Below are 13,885 nucleotides of genomic sequence, written 5' to 3'. Positions count from 1 at the left end.
ACCCGTCCCAACTAAAAGGACCTATCCCGTGGGGCGATACGTCAAACTGCACAACATGTGCTAACTCTAGTTAGTTTGGGGAAAGTGGTCGTCGGCCTCCGTCTGCTAGCATCGCTGCAGCTGCCCGCTCGTTGTCTGTGTTGTACTGCTGCCACCGCCATACGGTGGGGTCTGATGCGTGGGCTATCCATCAGTTTTGACGAATGTCGGAGTGACCACCAGGATGCCTCTGCCTAGTCGAGCTGCGCCACCTCGAGTGGAGTGTATGATTCCAGTGTCGTCCCCCGTGGGCATCTGGTGTGCCAACCCGGGAGTGTCAGATCAGAGTGTCTGCCGTTTGGGGGGTCACAATTGGCGGGGTTATAGATCCATCACCAGGGGTGTTTCCGCCACTGTCTTCCTCTTTGGACGTGGAAAGGTGTGGGCCTCTGTCGCCATCCGAGTTTCCCCCCGGGGGCCCACCTTTGCAGCCACTTGGAGAGGTTTCTGCCGTTCAGCAATGATTTGGGCAAGGTCCAGAGAGTTCTTGCTGGAGGAGTCCGAGCGTGAACTGAGGTGGGTGAGCGTGATCTTTTGCTGTTGCCGTCATTGGCGACCTGATGGGCAATGGGTTTGCGCAGTTCTAGTGACGGTCAAGTTCGTCAGGTGTTGGTCAACCCAGTCGCTGGCCTCCGTGGGATCCGAGAAGAAGTGCGCAGTTCCGTCGGGGATGATTTTGAGCCTAGCCGGGAATAGGAGTGCATATTGAACATTATTTTGACGTAGGGCACGTTTGACCGCTACAAAGGTGGACCTTTGTTGTTGTACTGCCCGTGAGTAGTCCGGGAATAGCATGACTTGCTTGTCCTCCACTCGGATTCCACCCTGACGCCTTGCGGCCCGGAGGATAGTGTCTCTGGCCTGGTAATGGAGCAATTACAGGAAAAATGGTTGGGGCGGCGATCCCGGTGGTGGTCTGCAGGCCAGCACCCGGTGCACCCGTTCTATGGAGAAAAATGGGGTCAGTTCTCTTGCTGGAGTAAATGTTGCGATGTAATTGAGGGGGTTGGTAAATTCCACTCCTTCTGGCAGATTGATAATGCGGATGTTACTCCTCCGTGATCGTCCTTCTAAGTCATCCATTCTGCTCTCTAGAATCTTCACCCGTGATTGCAGATCTTTCAGGGTGCCTTGTTGTCGTTGCATTTGTGGTTCTAGAGTATGCAGTGTAGCTTCCCCTTGTTTTACTTTGTCGGCCAATTTCCTGTGGTCATCCCGGAGTAGATTAAGATCTGTTGCTAGCTCTCCGAACTTGTGCTCCATGGTCTCTCTCGAGTGTTCGATCGCCGCTAAGACTTTATCTAGTTTCTGTGACATGGTGACTGCACTTGCGGGTTCTCCTCCCGGAGGTATGACGTGGGGCACCAGAGATGCTGGTCTTGGGGGGTCCTGAAGCTTGCACTGTGCACTGTGCCCTTTGGCGCCCCATGGCAATCTTGTCCTCTGCCGACAATCCGCGGCCGCCTCCTGTGGTGCTCATTACGTGCAAGTGTCGTGTTGCTTGTGATCCGGTATGGCTATGCCGGCTTAAGTTCTCCCTCTTGTTCACTACAAATGCGGCTCACTGTAGTGGCACGAGCTCTGCTTAGCGTCCTTCCCGGGGTATCCAGAGTGCGTTTTGTTGGTAGGAGCAGGTGCAAGTGCAGGGTGTCCAGTCGCCTCTTCGGTTCGGTGGCTGCCCCGGTCAGAGGGGGCCCATTAATGGATATGGCCGACAAGGACGTTTCCTGCGTTGCACAGTTCCCCTGCTATGGGCCCACTCTCCGCCGGTGGGGTACAGGGCCTCCCAGTGCACAGTCAATGTGAGTATCCTTTTATTTATGTCACATATGTCTCTATAAATTGGAAGGCGTGCAATTATGGGATGAGGTGCAGCTCCTAACGGCGGCCTAGGACCCAGTGAGCTGTGAGCACGTTCACCAATCAACATTGACGAGCGCCGGTCCAAACAATTCACATAGCAGGTTCTCTATCTATGGCTCCATTTTTGGGATGGCAGTGGCCTCCGGCAGCCCAATGACCCATCAACCGGACCTGATTTTTGCAACGCAACCCCTGAAGGGTATTGCGTATTTAGATATGATAGAATCATCAAAAAAGGAGGAGGACTAGCAATCATTTACCTCGGCAGATACTTAGTCCACGGTCTGTGAATCCGTGACTTTTACAATAATGCTCAGTCATTCACAAACCTTTAAAGGAACCCTTCTTTATCGTCCTCCTGGCCATCAAGCTGAATTTCTCTCTGCCTTAGGTAGCTTAATGGAACCTTTAGCAGGAGAATCTGATTTCACCATTAGATGATTTTAATTTCCACTTGGAAACCCTCGACGATAATGACACTTTAACCATCATTGCAGAACTGGAGGCAGTGGACCTCCTCCAGTTGGAGACTGCCCCACTCAGTCAGCCGGTCATATGCTGGATGGGCTTTTTACCAGCAACAAGTAAATAGCTCTAAAGAACACCATGCCCCTTGTATGGACTGACCATTGGGCAGTCCTGTTCGATATTCAGATAAAAAGATCCAGTCCTTCGCGCATTAGCCCAATTCCACCCACACAATTTAAAGCTTGGAGTAGCATTGACCAGCAGCTCCTAAAACATATTTGTTATCCACTAACTATGAGTCCACACCAGACCCTGTACTCGCCTCATCCAACTATTCCAAATGGCTCCACAATGCCTTCAATTTTTTAGTACCACTGAAAAATGTCTCAAAAAACATAACTGCTCCTTCGACCCCTTGGTTTTCAGAGTCACTCAGACTTGGAAGAACAACGATGCAGGAAACTCGAGAGACGCTAGCGCAGAGACTATAATATTACTGACAAAACCCTTTACAAGGAAGCAATATCCAAGTATAAGCATCTCATTATTTTAGAGAAAAGCAAATACTACCCCAGTCAGATAGAATCTGCCCAAGTTTCCACCAAGCAGCTGTTTCAGGTTGTCCCAAAACTATCAGGGTCGGTACCGAATCCTCCAATAGCTCCCACCCAAGACCTTTGCAACGCACTGGCTAGCACTTTTCAAGACAAGGTTAGCAACATATATGACAACTTCGCCGCCCAGCCTAAAGTTGACTATCTAATGGCCTCCCTTAACAAGGAAGAAAATACCCCTTACTTTCCGAATGTTAGTCAAGTCTCACCAAAAAAGATCAAGGACCTTATTCTCACCATCGAATCAGGCTCCCCCACTGACCCCTGTCCCTCTGCCATTTTAAAACTGATCCCTGGTCTAATAGCCCCTAATTTAACACATATCTGCAATGCCATATTTCACACAGGCATCTACCCTTCTATATGGAAAAAGGCTATTATCCAGCCGCTGCTGAAGAAGCAGCACCTCGATCCTTTAGAAACAAAAAATTACAGACCTATAACAAGCATTCCATTCCCAGCAAAAAGTTTTGAGAAAATAATGAACTCGCAACTGGCCCATTACATTGAAGATAACAACCTGCTGGACGAGACACAATTTGTCTTCAGGAAAGACCACGATACAGAAACTGCCCTCATCAAAGCATCAGACGAAATCAGAACAGTACTAGACCAAGGTGCGCTGCTGTTCTAGTTTTGCTAGATCTCTCAGCAGCCTTTGACACGGTTGATCACGCTACGCTGATCAACTGTGTCTCAAACATAGGTATCAAACAAAGGGCAAAAAATTACTGGCCTCCTTTCTTTCTAACCGCACACTACTAGTGAGTCTTGGCGATTTTAAGTCCTCCCCTTTTACCCTCCCTTGCGGTGTGCCACAAGGTTCATCCTTGAGTCCGACCTTGTTTAACATCTATGTGTCGGACCTGGCCAGGGTCATCAAAGCCCACGGGATGGGTCTTACATCTTACGCCGATGACACACAATTGGTGCTAGCAATCCACAACGATGGAGGAGCAATTGCGGCCAGCTTCCAAGACGGAATGCTGGCCATCAGTACATGAATGGCCAACAATTGCCTAAAGTTATACTCTGATAAAACGGAGGTATTGATTGTTGGTAATCTTTTTCCTGTATGGTCCTCTATTTGGTGGCCAGCCAATTTGGGACCACCACCCACCCCGGTTTCGAAAGTTAGAAACTTTGGGGTTTTGTTCGACGACAAGCTGTCTTTTACATCTCATGCCAATGCAGTTGTCTCTTCATCTTTCTACACTCTTAGGATGATAAAAAAACTCCTACCCTTCCTTCCATCCAGCACCAGAAAAACCCTTATCAGCACCCTATTAATGTAAAAAATGTATTACTGTAATGGCCTCGTCCTCAACGCCCAGAAAAAGATCATTAATAGTCCACAGATGGTGCAGAACTCGGCCGCTAGAATGTTAACAGGTACCCCTAAGTATCAACCAATTTCAACTGTAGTTCGAAAGCTTCACTAGATAGCTATAATAAGTCTAAATAAATTCAAAGCACTCTGCATTGCCTTCAAGGCCATCCACAAAATTGGAACTGATTTCTTGAAGAAGGCTTTCTGTGTCTACACTCCCAATAGACCCTTCCATTCATCAGTGGCCAACCTCTTGAAGGTGTCCCGCACTAAAAAAGTTTCCTGGAGTGACAGAAGATTCACTGTCGCCACTGCCAAATTGTGGAACACCCTCCCTCTGCATATTAAATCCTGCCCGACTCTACTTGTCTTCAGGAAACTTGCAAAAACATGGCTTTTGAATCAATAGCCACCTACTCTTGGCTTGATCTTCTATACAGTCCGCAGCACCGAGACATCCAAGGGTATTTGTGCTCTTTACAAATTGCTCAAATAAATAGGTCATTGTGTGTGAGCGCGCTTCCAAATCCTCCATTTTTGCTTTAATTACCACCAGTACCTTTTCCATGTTTAGCAGCTGTACACTAGATTCAGCTTGGGAGTCTTGAGTGTCTGAAAGTATATTCTCTAGGGTGTCTGCGGACTTCATGAGTGTGTACACTCTTTTTCACCTTGTCTAAGTTCGAGGTAAGGACATTGATCTTATTGTCGATTGTTTTAATGCTTGAGCGTACATCTAACAATATGGTGTGCAGGTCTTCCTCTTGATGTTCCCTTGAGTCTTTGACGCCATGATCGGTGTCCGGTTCTGAACCTGTGTCTGTTGTGGGGGTCTAGCGCTTATTTTCGAAGGGAAGTTTGGACAGTCGGGTCGGTTTTCCCCATTGTGCCAGGTATCCCACTAGAGTGTAGAGTGGCCAGAGAATGCAGGTGATGCCTCTCTCGTGGTGAATAGTAGGACAGGCTGTTGAAATTTGAGATCAATATGGCGCAGACGCCGCCTCCTCTCACAGCAGGTTATCAGCACCCTACACCAGATGTGGCGCTGTGCAGTACAGGGTGTAAGAGAGCTCTGGGCCTTACTTACAATGTGAGCCCAACACAGTAGAATCAAGAGGAGTCCAACATGCAAGTCGCTCCCCCAGCAGCCACAGGAGAGAGCAGCCCGCGCCCGACCTCACCTCACCACACCACTTCACAGCACGAGGAGGGGCACGGAGGACAGCCCACAGCCCTACTGCAAGGTGAGGCCGCAGTCCACATACCCACCCAGCGCAATGACCCAGCAGTGCATGGCGGAGCACGGGCCCCTACGTGTCTCCCACCAGACCGAACCCAGCCCCAACTGGCAATTTATGCCCCAAGGAGACTAGGCCCAGACAGCGGATGCTCACGTGGCCACGCGCACCCCCAGCCCACACTCACCACACCAGGTAGCACAACAGCAATCCCTGGGGCCTACTCGGCAGCCCCACGCCCCAACCTCACCGCACCACTACACAGCACTGGGAGGGGCACGGAGGACAGCCCACAGCCCCACTGCATGCAAGGGGAGGCCGCAGATGTAGACATTCTGGCCTCAGTATGTCTCCCACTGAGTCACCGCAGCTCGGCCGGAGCAGGGGGAGCCCGGTTAAGCTCAGATATTTCCTTTCCGCTCTACTGCACCAAGGTGGACCTGTTGCGTCTCAGGTCGGGCCTCAGCGCATCGGGTCCGATAGTTTTAGTTTCAGCCTCACCCACTCATCTGCAGATCCACACGATTGTAGCTGGGGATGTCGTTAATAGGTTCCCCTTGTATGTGGTAGCGGATTCCACTTGCGAAGAGTGTTATTTTAGAATATTTTGGCCTGGCTTGCAGAGCCCCTCTAGAAGGAGGCCATACTTCAGCTCGGTGAAGCCGCGCCCCCACCCCAACGATAGACCACCTTTCAGGCTGCCATGGTGATGGATTGCTCCCCATGCAAGACCCTGCAGAGGATGTTGTTCCTGCCACATATGGTAGTTCAGTATCTATGCTGCTTCCTTGATGGTGTGGATGGCGTGCCCGCTCTATTCCATGTGAAGAGCGTGTGAAAAGAGTGGGCTAATCAATATTTCACCTCTTTGTTCTGCAGGAAGGTGATGATGGGATTGAGTTGCTTTCGTCTTTCAAGTGTGACAGGCACGAGGTCCTGGTAGAGCCAAATCAAGGCTCCCTTGTAGAGAGAGCCAGATTGCCGAGCTCCCTCCATGATAGCTTCTGTCTAGCAGAAGTGATGCATGCAGGTGATATGTCTGGCAAGTCGCTCACGGGAACCACCAAACGGCCCACCCTGTGAGTCCTATCCGATTGTATGTCCGCTATAGCCAGGCCAGAGAGTAGATGATAAAACAGTGTTTTCACATAGTTTTCTGTACCTCCATCTCCGCTCCACCAGGTATTTCCTGAATGCATATATTAGATCTTCTTGATCTGTTTTCAAGGTCCTCGAGGTGTTCCTGTAGGGAGAGGTTTTGTTGCTTGAGATATACCACCTCCCTCCAAAAGGAATCCAGTTCCTCCTCCTTGGCGTTGCTCAATTCCTCCCTAAGAGAGGAGATATCCTGCTGAAGCTTGGCAAAACGTCCTTCATAAACGCTGTGGTCCGGGGGATTCTCCTTGGTGTTGCGTATACCTTTGTAGGGAGGGGTCTCTGCTTTTCCCACCCCACCTCACCCAACACACAATGTTCTAGTCTCGAAGGAGGTCCTTGAGGACACCCTTGATAGCATGTCCTTTAAGCTGGAGTCCATTTTAGATTCATGTGTCACAATTGTCGGCTGTGTTGTCACTGCGATGGTAGATGTGGGCTGCTAGGCTAATTCGGCACTGCAATCGGCCACATGAGCCACCTGCAGGGTTAATGGGGCCCGAGGCGGTGCTCCACCTGCCGCTTCCTGCCTGTATTCCAGATACAGGGACAGATGTGGACAGTTAGGGGAGGCTGAGCACAGAGCTGAGGAGCTCCTACTCCACTACGGTCTTGGCCACGCCCCTCTGAATTGCTCATTGTAGCCAAGCCCTTTGGTCTACATAACCCGATTCATGGCTTGAGCTGTCCCATACTCCAAGGTACCCTTGGTCCACAGACTGCCTTATATCACAAAGGAACACCATGCATAACTTCTCGGTTCTTGCTGTGGTGTTTCCTTAAGCTGGCTCTTCGTACCCTAAACTAGGATCAGGTAAGAGAGTGAGGTGAACTATTCATCATGGATTCTCTGCATATCTACTGGACTGACGGTGTCAGGCTACCCTCTGCGATGGATATGTCCTACCAGTTCGTAATGGAAGTGGACCTACTGATCAATAATACCAGAAGATGGGACAGTCCTCAAGTCCTTTCATACTCGACAGGGAGAATACCAGCTACATCGTAGTTAGTTCCATTGGTACCTTCAACTCCGCCATGCCCTGTCCCCATAAATTGTGGTACTGTCTGATCTCCCTGAATGTAATCACTTAGGGGTTAAACTAGTCATGGGTGATCTAGAAGACCATAAGATTGCTACGATCAACTAGCCTCTTATCTCCAATTGCCCAGACCCTTTCTCCACTCTCTGGGGAGCATGGGAGGCAGATGTAGAGGTTTTGGAAAATGAGGACTGGACTGAAGCTCTGGGGACAACTCGAACAGCCGCTGTGGTGGCCCAACTTAGATTGATCCAATTTTATTACTTCCACAGGTTGAATTTCATGTGCCCTTGTTTAGGGCGAATGGGTGCGATTGCCTCCCTGACCTTTCTCCGCTGTGATGCGACTGAGGGAGCATTTTTACACATGGTATGGGGATGTCCTGCACATGACAGGTTCTGCCATGGGGGGACGTCATTCCATGGTGGGGTACTGCCCTGGTCGGTCCAGATGGACCCGAAACGTACATGTCACGGACACTGTGGATGGTAACACATATACATTATCTTGTTGTTTCTGGGTCTGTCCCTGGTGAAACAGGACACAGCAAAAGAGTGGAAGGCCGCCCCTCTCCTCCCACCCCCCCCCCCCCCCATCCCCCCCTCCGTCGCTGGTAGTGTGGTAGAAGGGGATGGATAATTTCATGGTCCTGGAGGTGAAGGTATACAAAGCTCAAGGCTGTCCGCAGAAGCACCCAAGATTTGGCAGGCATGGGCCGATTCCAGAATTGGTAAGGACATGTCTGTTCTATGAGACACATGATGAATGATGAAATTCGAATGTTCATGGGATCTGTTGGGGTTGGAGGGCATGAACCTTGTGCTTTGGTTTCAGAAATTGCCCTGTGTCGTTTGTGTTGGAGTGTGGGTGGGGGTGGGATGGGGCGGAATCTGCAAGTGTTTCTTTATATCTATGCCTGTTTTTTTATTTTTCTCTGTATGTGTTCTACCACAAAACTCCGCAAACTTTATAAAATGTGTTTAAAAAAAGAATACCAGAAATAATGCTGATAAGTAACCTTTATGCCTTGAAAGGGATGTTAGACCAGGAAGATGAAATTATACACAATTATAGATGTGTTGATGAGGATGAAGTCGTGTACACCATTGCAGAGACTTTTAAACCTTCGCGTCAATATAGTCTACATGAGTTAGCAGGTGAAGCCAGGAAAGAGGGCCACATTTTTCTGATCTGTTATTTCTTATACAGGCTAGAACAACATTGAAAGTATTCCAGATAAACAAAGGAAGGCTGGAGACAGCCCTGCAAGACGCAAAAGAGGAACATCTCCGCTTTCAGGAGAGCAATGAACAGGTACGCGATGGGTAACGTCCTCTTTATGTAGTTGTTGTGGTCTGACGGTTCTCTAGGGTGAACATGTTTTAAGTTAATGTAAAGTGTCACTGTGCTGGAGGCTCTCTGGCTTACAGACATGTCATTTTATGCTGGTTCTTTTAGTTCTTTTCCATTTTTATTGTATGTTATACTCTGCATCATCCCCGCGAGTTGTGTAACCGATGCACAGTGTGTAACACCAATGATGGGATTTATCTTTCTAAAAAGACAAAATATCCAAATGCATGAGTATACGGATATGGCAATTCGAACCAAAGTTATTGCTGTATTTTATCATAATGCTCAGATGCTCAGATGCCCTTCCTCGCATTACTTAAACTGTTGAGTTCATGTGTGTGCACACAATTTTAAAAAGTATTAGGTTAGCGAGTTTCCTGTACTTTGCATGTGCACTGCAGCATAAGCACACTTGAATGTGAGTCCTGGTTTGTCTAAGAAAGGGACGCTGTCCCCCTTCTGCTTTTCTTCAGTCCCTTTAAAAACCAACGTTAGCAAAGCCAACAGGTCGGAATGGACGAATGATTTGTAGAGGTGAGAAGAAAGGTTTTTTAAAGTTTCAGAAAAGATTCGCAGTTGTGCGGAGCACGCAATGTAAAAATAAGTTTGTTCCCGGTCATAGCTATAGCCAGGGTCACTGGAATTATGCGGCAGAGGAGGGACAAAATATGTTGTAGGATTGAGTAAATTATGCGCCAAGAAAAGGCAAATTATGTGGCGTAATGCTGCACATTTTGCTTGATTATTTTGTAATTTTTATACTTAACTGTCTGAGCATCGGTTGCAACTTATTAGTACCAGTTTAACATTCAAATATAGCTATAAGCACCAGAAAGGTGTCGAGTCAACATTTGCTAAGGGCCTTCCACTGCACAGCAACACGTGTCGCTGCTTTTTGAATAACTTTTGTATTGTTTGTGATAGAAACTATTTTTTGGTTAAAATCTGTAAATTATGCAGCAGATGAGTGACTTTGCTTCAAATGCCGCAAGTCTATAATCGTGCTAAAATGCGTGGACCCACAATTTCATAAATCCACTGTACCTGGCTATAGCCACTGACAAGGCGCGGCCAGTGGACCGTGAATGTTTGAATCTAGGTACCATGAGGAGAGCCGTGCTTGTGGAGCAAGGAGCCCATGCAGGATTATTACATGAAAACCATCTTTGTAGAAATAGTGAAGCGTGATCGTGCAGTACAAAACAAAGGGACTTTTTGTTTTGTACATTTCTTTATTTCATTTTAACAAAATGGTAACCTTGCAGGTACATGCATGCAAGCCCAAAGTACAATAATAGTGTGGTTCTACATTTACTATTGCATCCCCCTGCGGGACTGGTGTTCCTCCTGTCCATTGCAGACATACGCTTGAGACTTTGGCCTCCACTTGTCCTGGACTGTGCTCTATAGCCGGGTGACCAGCCCTGTCGCAGTTGTCTGAAGTTATATTAGAACACAATATACATCAAACTACAGTGTGACAATATTCTCATTGTCTCTTGGAATGAGTCGACCCCTCAGGTACAGTTGATGCATTGGCTTTATCATTCCAGCTGTTGTAGGTGGTTGACATAGCATCCAATGAAGTCCGCAATGGGCTATGTATGTGTGATTTTGTATTCTTGCAGAAGCCGTCATCTCTTTACATGCACTGCTTTAACGTGTCTAATTTGCACCTGCAGTATCACCTGTTCCTGTCCCATCGTATCTGGGTTTCAGGGTGGTCTGAGGTCGCTTTAAGCAGTTTTGTGACATATACATCCTATTTAGCGAGCATGAGCATATCCATTTCTGCGTTCGCCCAGTTGTGTAGATTACACAGCCAGCACCTGATATAGAGTACCGCTCTGACTTTCCATATCATGGCTATATGGTGTCTGAACAATACAAATCCTAGATCTACGAACCTGCATATTTATCAGGTTCGGGTCTGTGCATCAGGCCCAGCAAGCAGACTTCCGGTGCTAGGGTAATGGTGCCATCCACCAACTCCGAGACATTGTCAACCACCTCCCTTCCATGCTCGGTGGATTATTAGACAATCCCATACCACATGGCAGAAATCCGCCTGGTTTTGTGGCATCTTGGTCACTCTGAAGGTGCTCTTTGTAACATGCGTTATATGCGTTAGGTAGGTCTGATGTAAGTAGGACCCTCTTTACTTGGTGACGGTGTGCCATACTCTTCCACTGTTTAATGGGGACATCCTTACCAGGTCTATTGACCATTGGTTTCTACTGTCCATGATGGTTTTATTGTAGTGTGTAAATTGTATAAGGCGATTATGGCTTTCCGACAACTAACATGTTACAGTCTGCAGCAGTGCTGATGTGTCTCATGCTGTTGTACCCTTACTCCAACATGCATTCACTATGTGTGTGTCAAAAATGTACCAGTCTGTAGTCCTTATGTGTCACACATGTCTTAGAAGGTGTATACTCTGCCCTCTGTGTATAGGTCTCCCAACAGTGTCGCTCCCGCCTCTGCCCATGAGTGTACATCATGTCTCTGCATTACAGCATGTAATTCTGGTACCACCCAGAGTGGGAGTTGTGGGGCATTTGTAGGGGGCAACTCCTTTGAGTCTATGCACTTGTGCCACATTTCATTGCCACTCGCATCAGGTTGGGTTCGCCAAGGGTCATTTTGATGTAGCGTGCTATCAGTGTAATTATATGTTCCACGGTTCAGAACTTGTGGTATGGCCAGGAGCTACTTTCCATGCTTATGGCATCACCCAACCAGCATATAGGCCACTGAAGTTGTGCTGCAGCGTAGCATAGTTCATAATTTGGGGGCAAGTCCCTCTTCTGCCAGTGGGCACTCAAGTTTGAGTAGAGCGGCCCTGAGCCTCCCAGTCCCCTATATCAATTGAGACAAAAGACTTTAGTCATTTGAAGAATTAGTTTTATGGGGACCACCAGCAATGCCGCAACAAAGTATAATAATCAAAGGAGTATCAGCATTTTGGCCGACCCAGGTTGTGATAGCGATAAAGAACTCCAGAAGGGGGGGGAGCTACGGATCAATATCTGATAGAGACTTCTAGCCGCAGATTCCTTACCTTCAAACAATCCAGTGCATCAGGCTGGACCATAAAATTTTTCATGAGCAGTACCCCTGCGAGCAAATAGGTGGCGTAATTTGGCTCCTCCTGGGTCTGCGGGCATCAGTAGCGCCGGAAGTGACGTAAACGGTGCCTATATAGGCGCCATCCCTGTGCACTGACATCTGTTCTTTACTTTCCATGCCAGTCAAAGAAGAGCAACCTCTTTCCACTTTTGGACAACTTTTTTCAACATTTCTTCTTTTTGAGACTTTGTCTCCCAGTGTGGGAGGGATGTTACCCATAAACCTGTGGGGTATAAACCATATGGTTCCTGTCACAGACAGATGTCTGTGACAGACCTCCATCTGTTTTTTCTCTGGTGCCTGGAGCCAAACCACTACTCCAAGGCCTATGAGGACTGTCACGCCATTAACCCAGGGCGCTTCAGGAGCATTCTTTGAAGCTCCTTGTTGCCCAGCTTTAGCTACCTCCATGATGTTCCAGGTTTCGATTGTGAGGAAGGTCCCAAGCCCGATTGCGAAGCCTTTCCAGGAGCATGTCACCACGCACTGAGCCGTCGGATAAGTCCCACAAGAAGTTAAAGAAGTCGAAGTGCTCTTTGACTCACTGTGCCAGTTCACGGCTTTTTTTTTTTTACCGACCTTTTTGACAAGATTTTTTTGAGACCTTGCCTGCAGGTGAATAGGATGACAGCTAGGAAAGCTGGTTTCAAACCATGTGGCGCCCCTCATCAACAGATGACTGTGATAGGCCCAAATTTGGTGTGCCTCTGGTGTTTGAGCGCGACCACAATGCCAGGACCAGCGCCAGTTGCATGCCATTCACCCCAAGGCCTTAAGGGAGAAGTCCCTCAAGCTGCTCGCCGCTCTAAGTGCGACGCTCATGATTTTGGTTGAGAAGAAGAAGGTTCCAAGATCGATCTCGGAGCAACTTGTTGTCGCAGTCTACGACAATGGGGAAATCTATTAAGTTCCACATGCATAAGGAGAACAAGTAGTCGAAGAGATCTTCGACTTCGCCACGTCCGTCGAAGTCATCAGATGAGACGAGGAAGTGTCGGCATTCGAGGCGTAGCTCTGTGGTGTTGCCTGCACCTGGGCTGTCTCTGCTCCTCACAGTATTTTCAGGAGCTAGAGGGACCCCGGCCCAGCTACTCATATTTTATAAGGCCATGCGCCTCCTATTTGGGCAGCCTGTCCCTCTGGAGCGCCTTCAGCATCCATTGACTCGGAAGGAGCCTCTACTGGTCTTCCGCCGGCCGATTCTCCCTCTGTGCCAGTTTGCCCCTTGGATTTGTTGATGGGTCAGCACTATCCCGATAGTTCTCCCGGACTCTAACACGAAGTCGGACAGGTATTGTCCGACGCCGGCTCAGGCGCCAACTGGGGGGCAGACTCTGCATGACAGAGTGAGTGCCTTATTCATATGCGCGTATCGAGAGGGAGAGAGAGGACTACAAAGCTAGTCAGAGTCCCCGTGGTTTATATGTGTTATCAAAAGAGACTAGCTTAAATATGACCAATATTGTTAGGACTCTGATTTGATTTGTCATGGGCACCTTGTTGGTGAGTTCATGAAGCCCTCACCCACCAACCTGGTTGGTGGCATGCTTCATCATCGGGCCCACCCAGTGACACCTAATGTGTCCCGGGTGTGCTGCGACGCCTGATTACAGCGGAGCTGGTATTTTACTGAGAGTGCAGTGTGAGGTG

At 48.4% G+C, this 13,885-nt stretch overlaps 1 protein-coding gene across 7 annotated transcripts in view; it reads left to right on the top strand.

Moving 5' to 3' along the window:
- MIA2 (MIA SH3 domain ER export factor 2) overlaps window positions 1-13,885 on the top strand; it is a 626,403-nt gene that overhangs the window by 401,702 nt on the left and 210,816 nt on the right. For all 7 annotated transcript variants that reach the window (XM_078659761.1, XM_078659760.1, XM_078659759.1 and 4 more), the window contains exon 13: window positions 8,960-9,064. In XM_078659761.1, coding sequence (XP_078515887.1) covers window positions 8,960-9,064 — 105 coding nt within the window. The remainder of the gene's footprint in view (window positions 1-8,959; window positions 9,065-13,885) is intronic.

Source organism: Lissotriton helveticus, chromosome 9 (genome assembly GCF_964261635.1).
Source record: "Lissotriton helveticus chromosome 9, aLisHel1.1, whole genome shotgun sequence".
NCBI lineage: Eukaryota > Metazoa > Chordata > Amphibia > Caudata > Salamandridae > Lissotriton > Lissotriton helveticus.
This window is presented reverse-complemented; position numbering and strand designations above follow the sequence as displayed.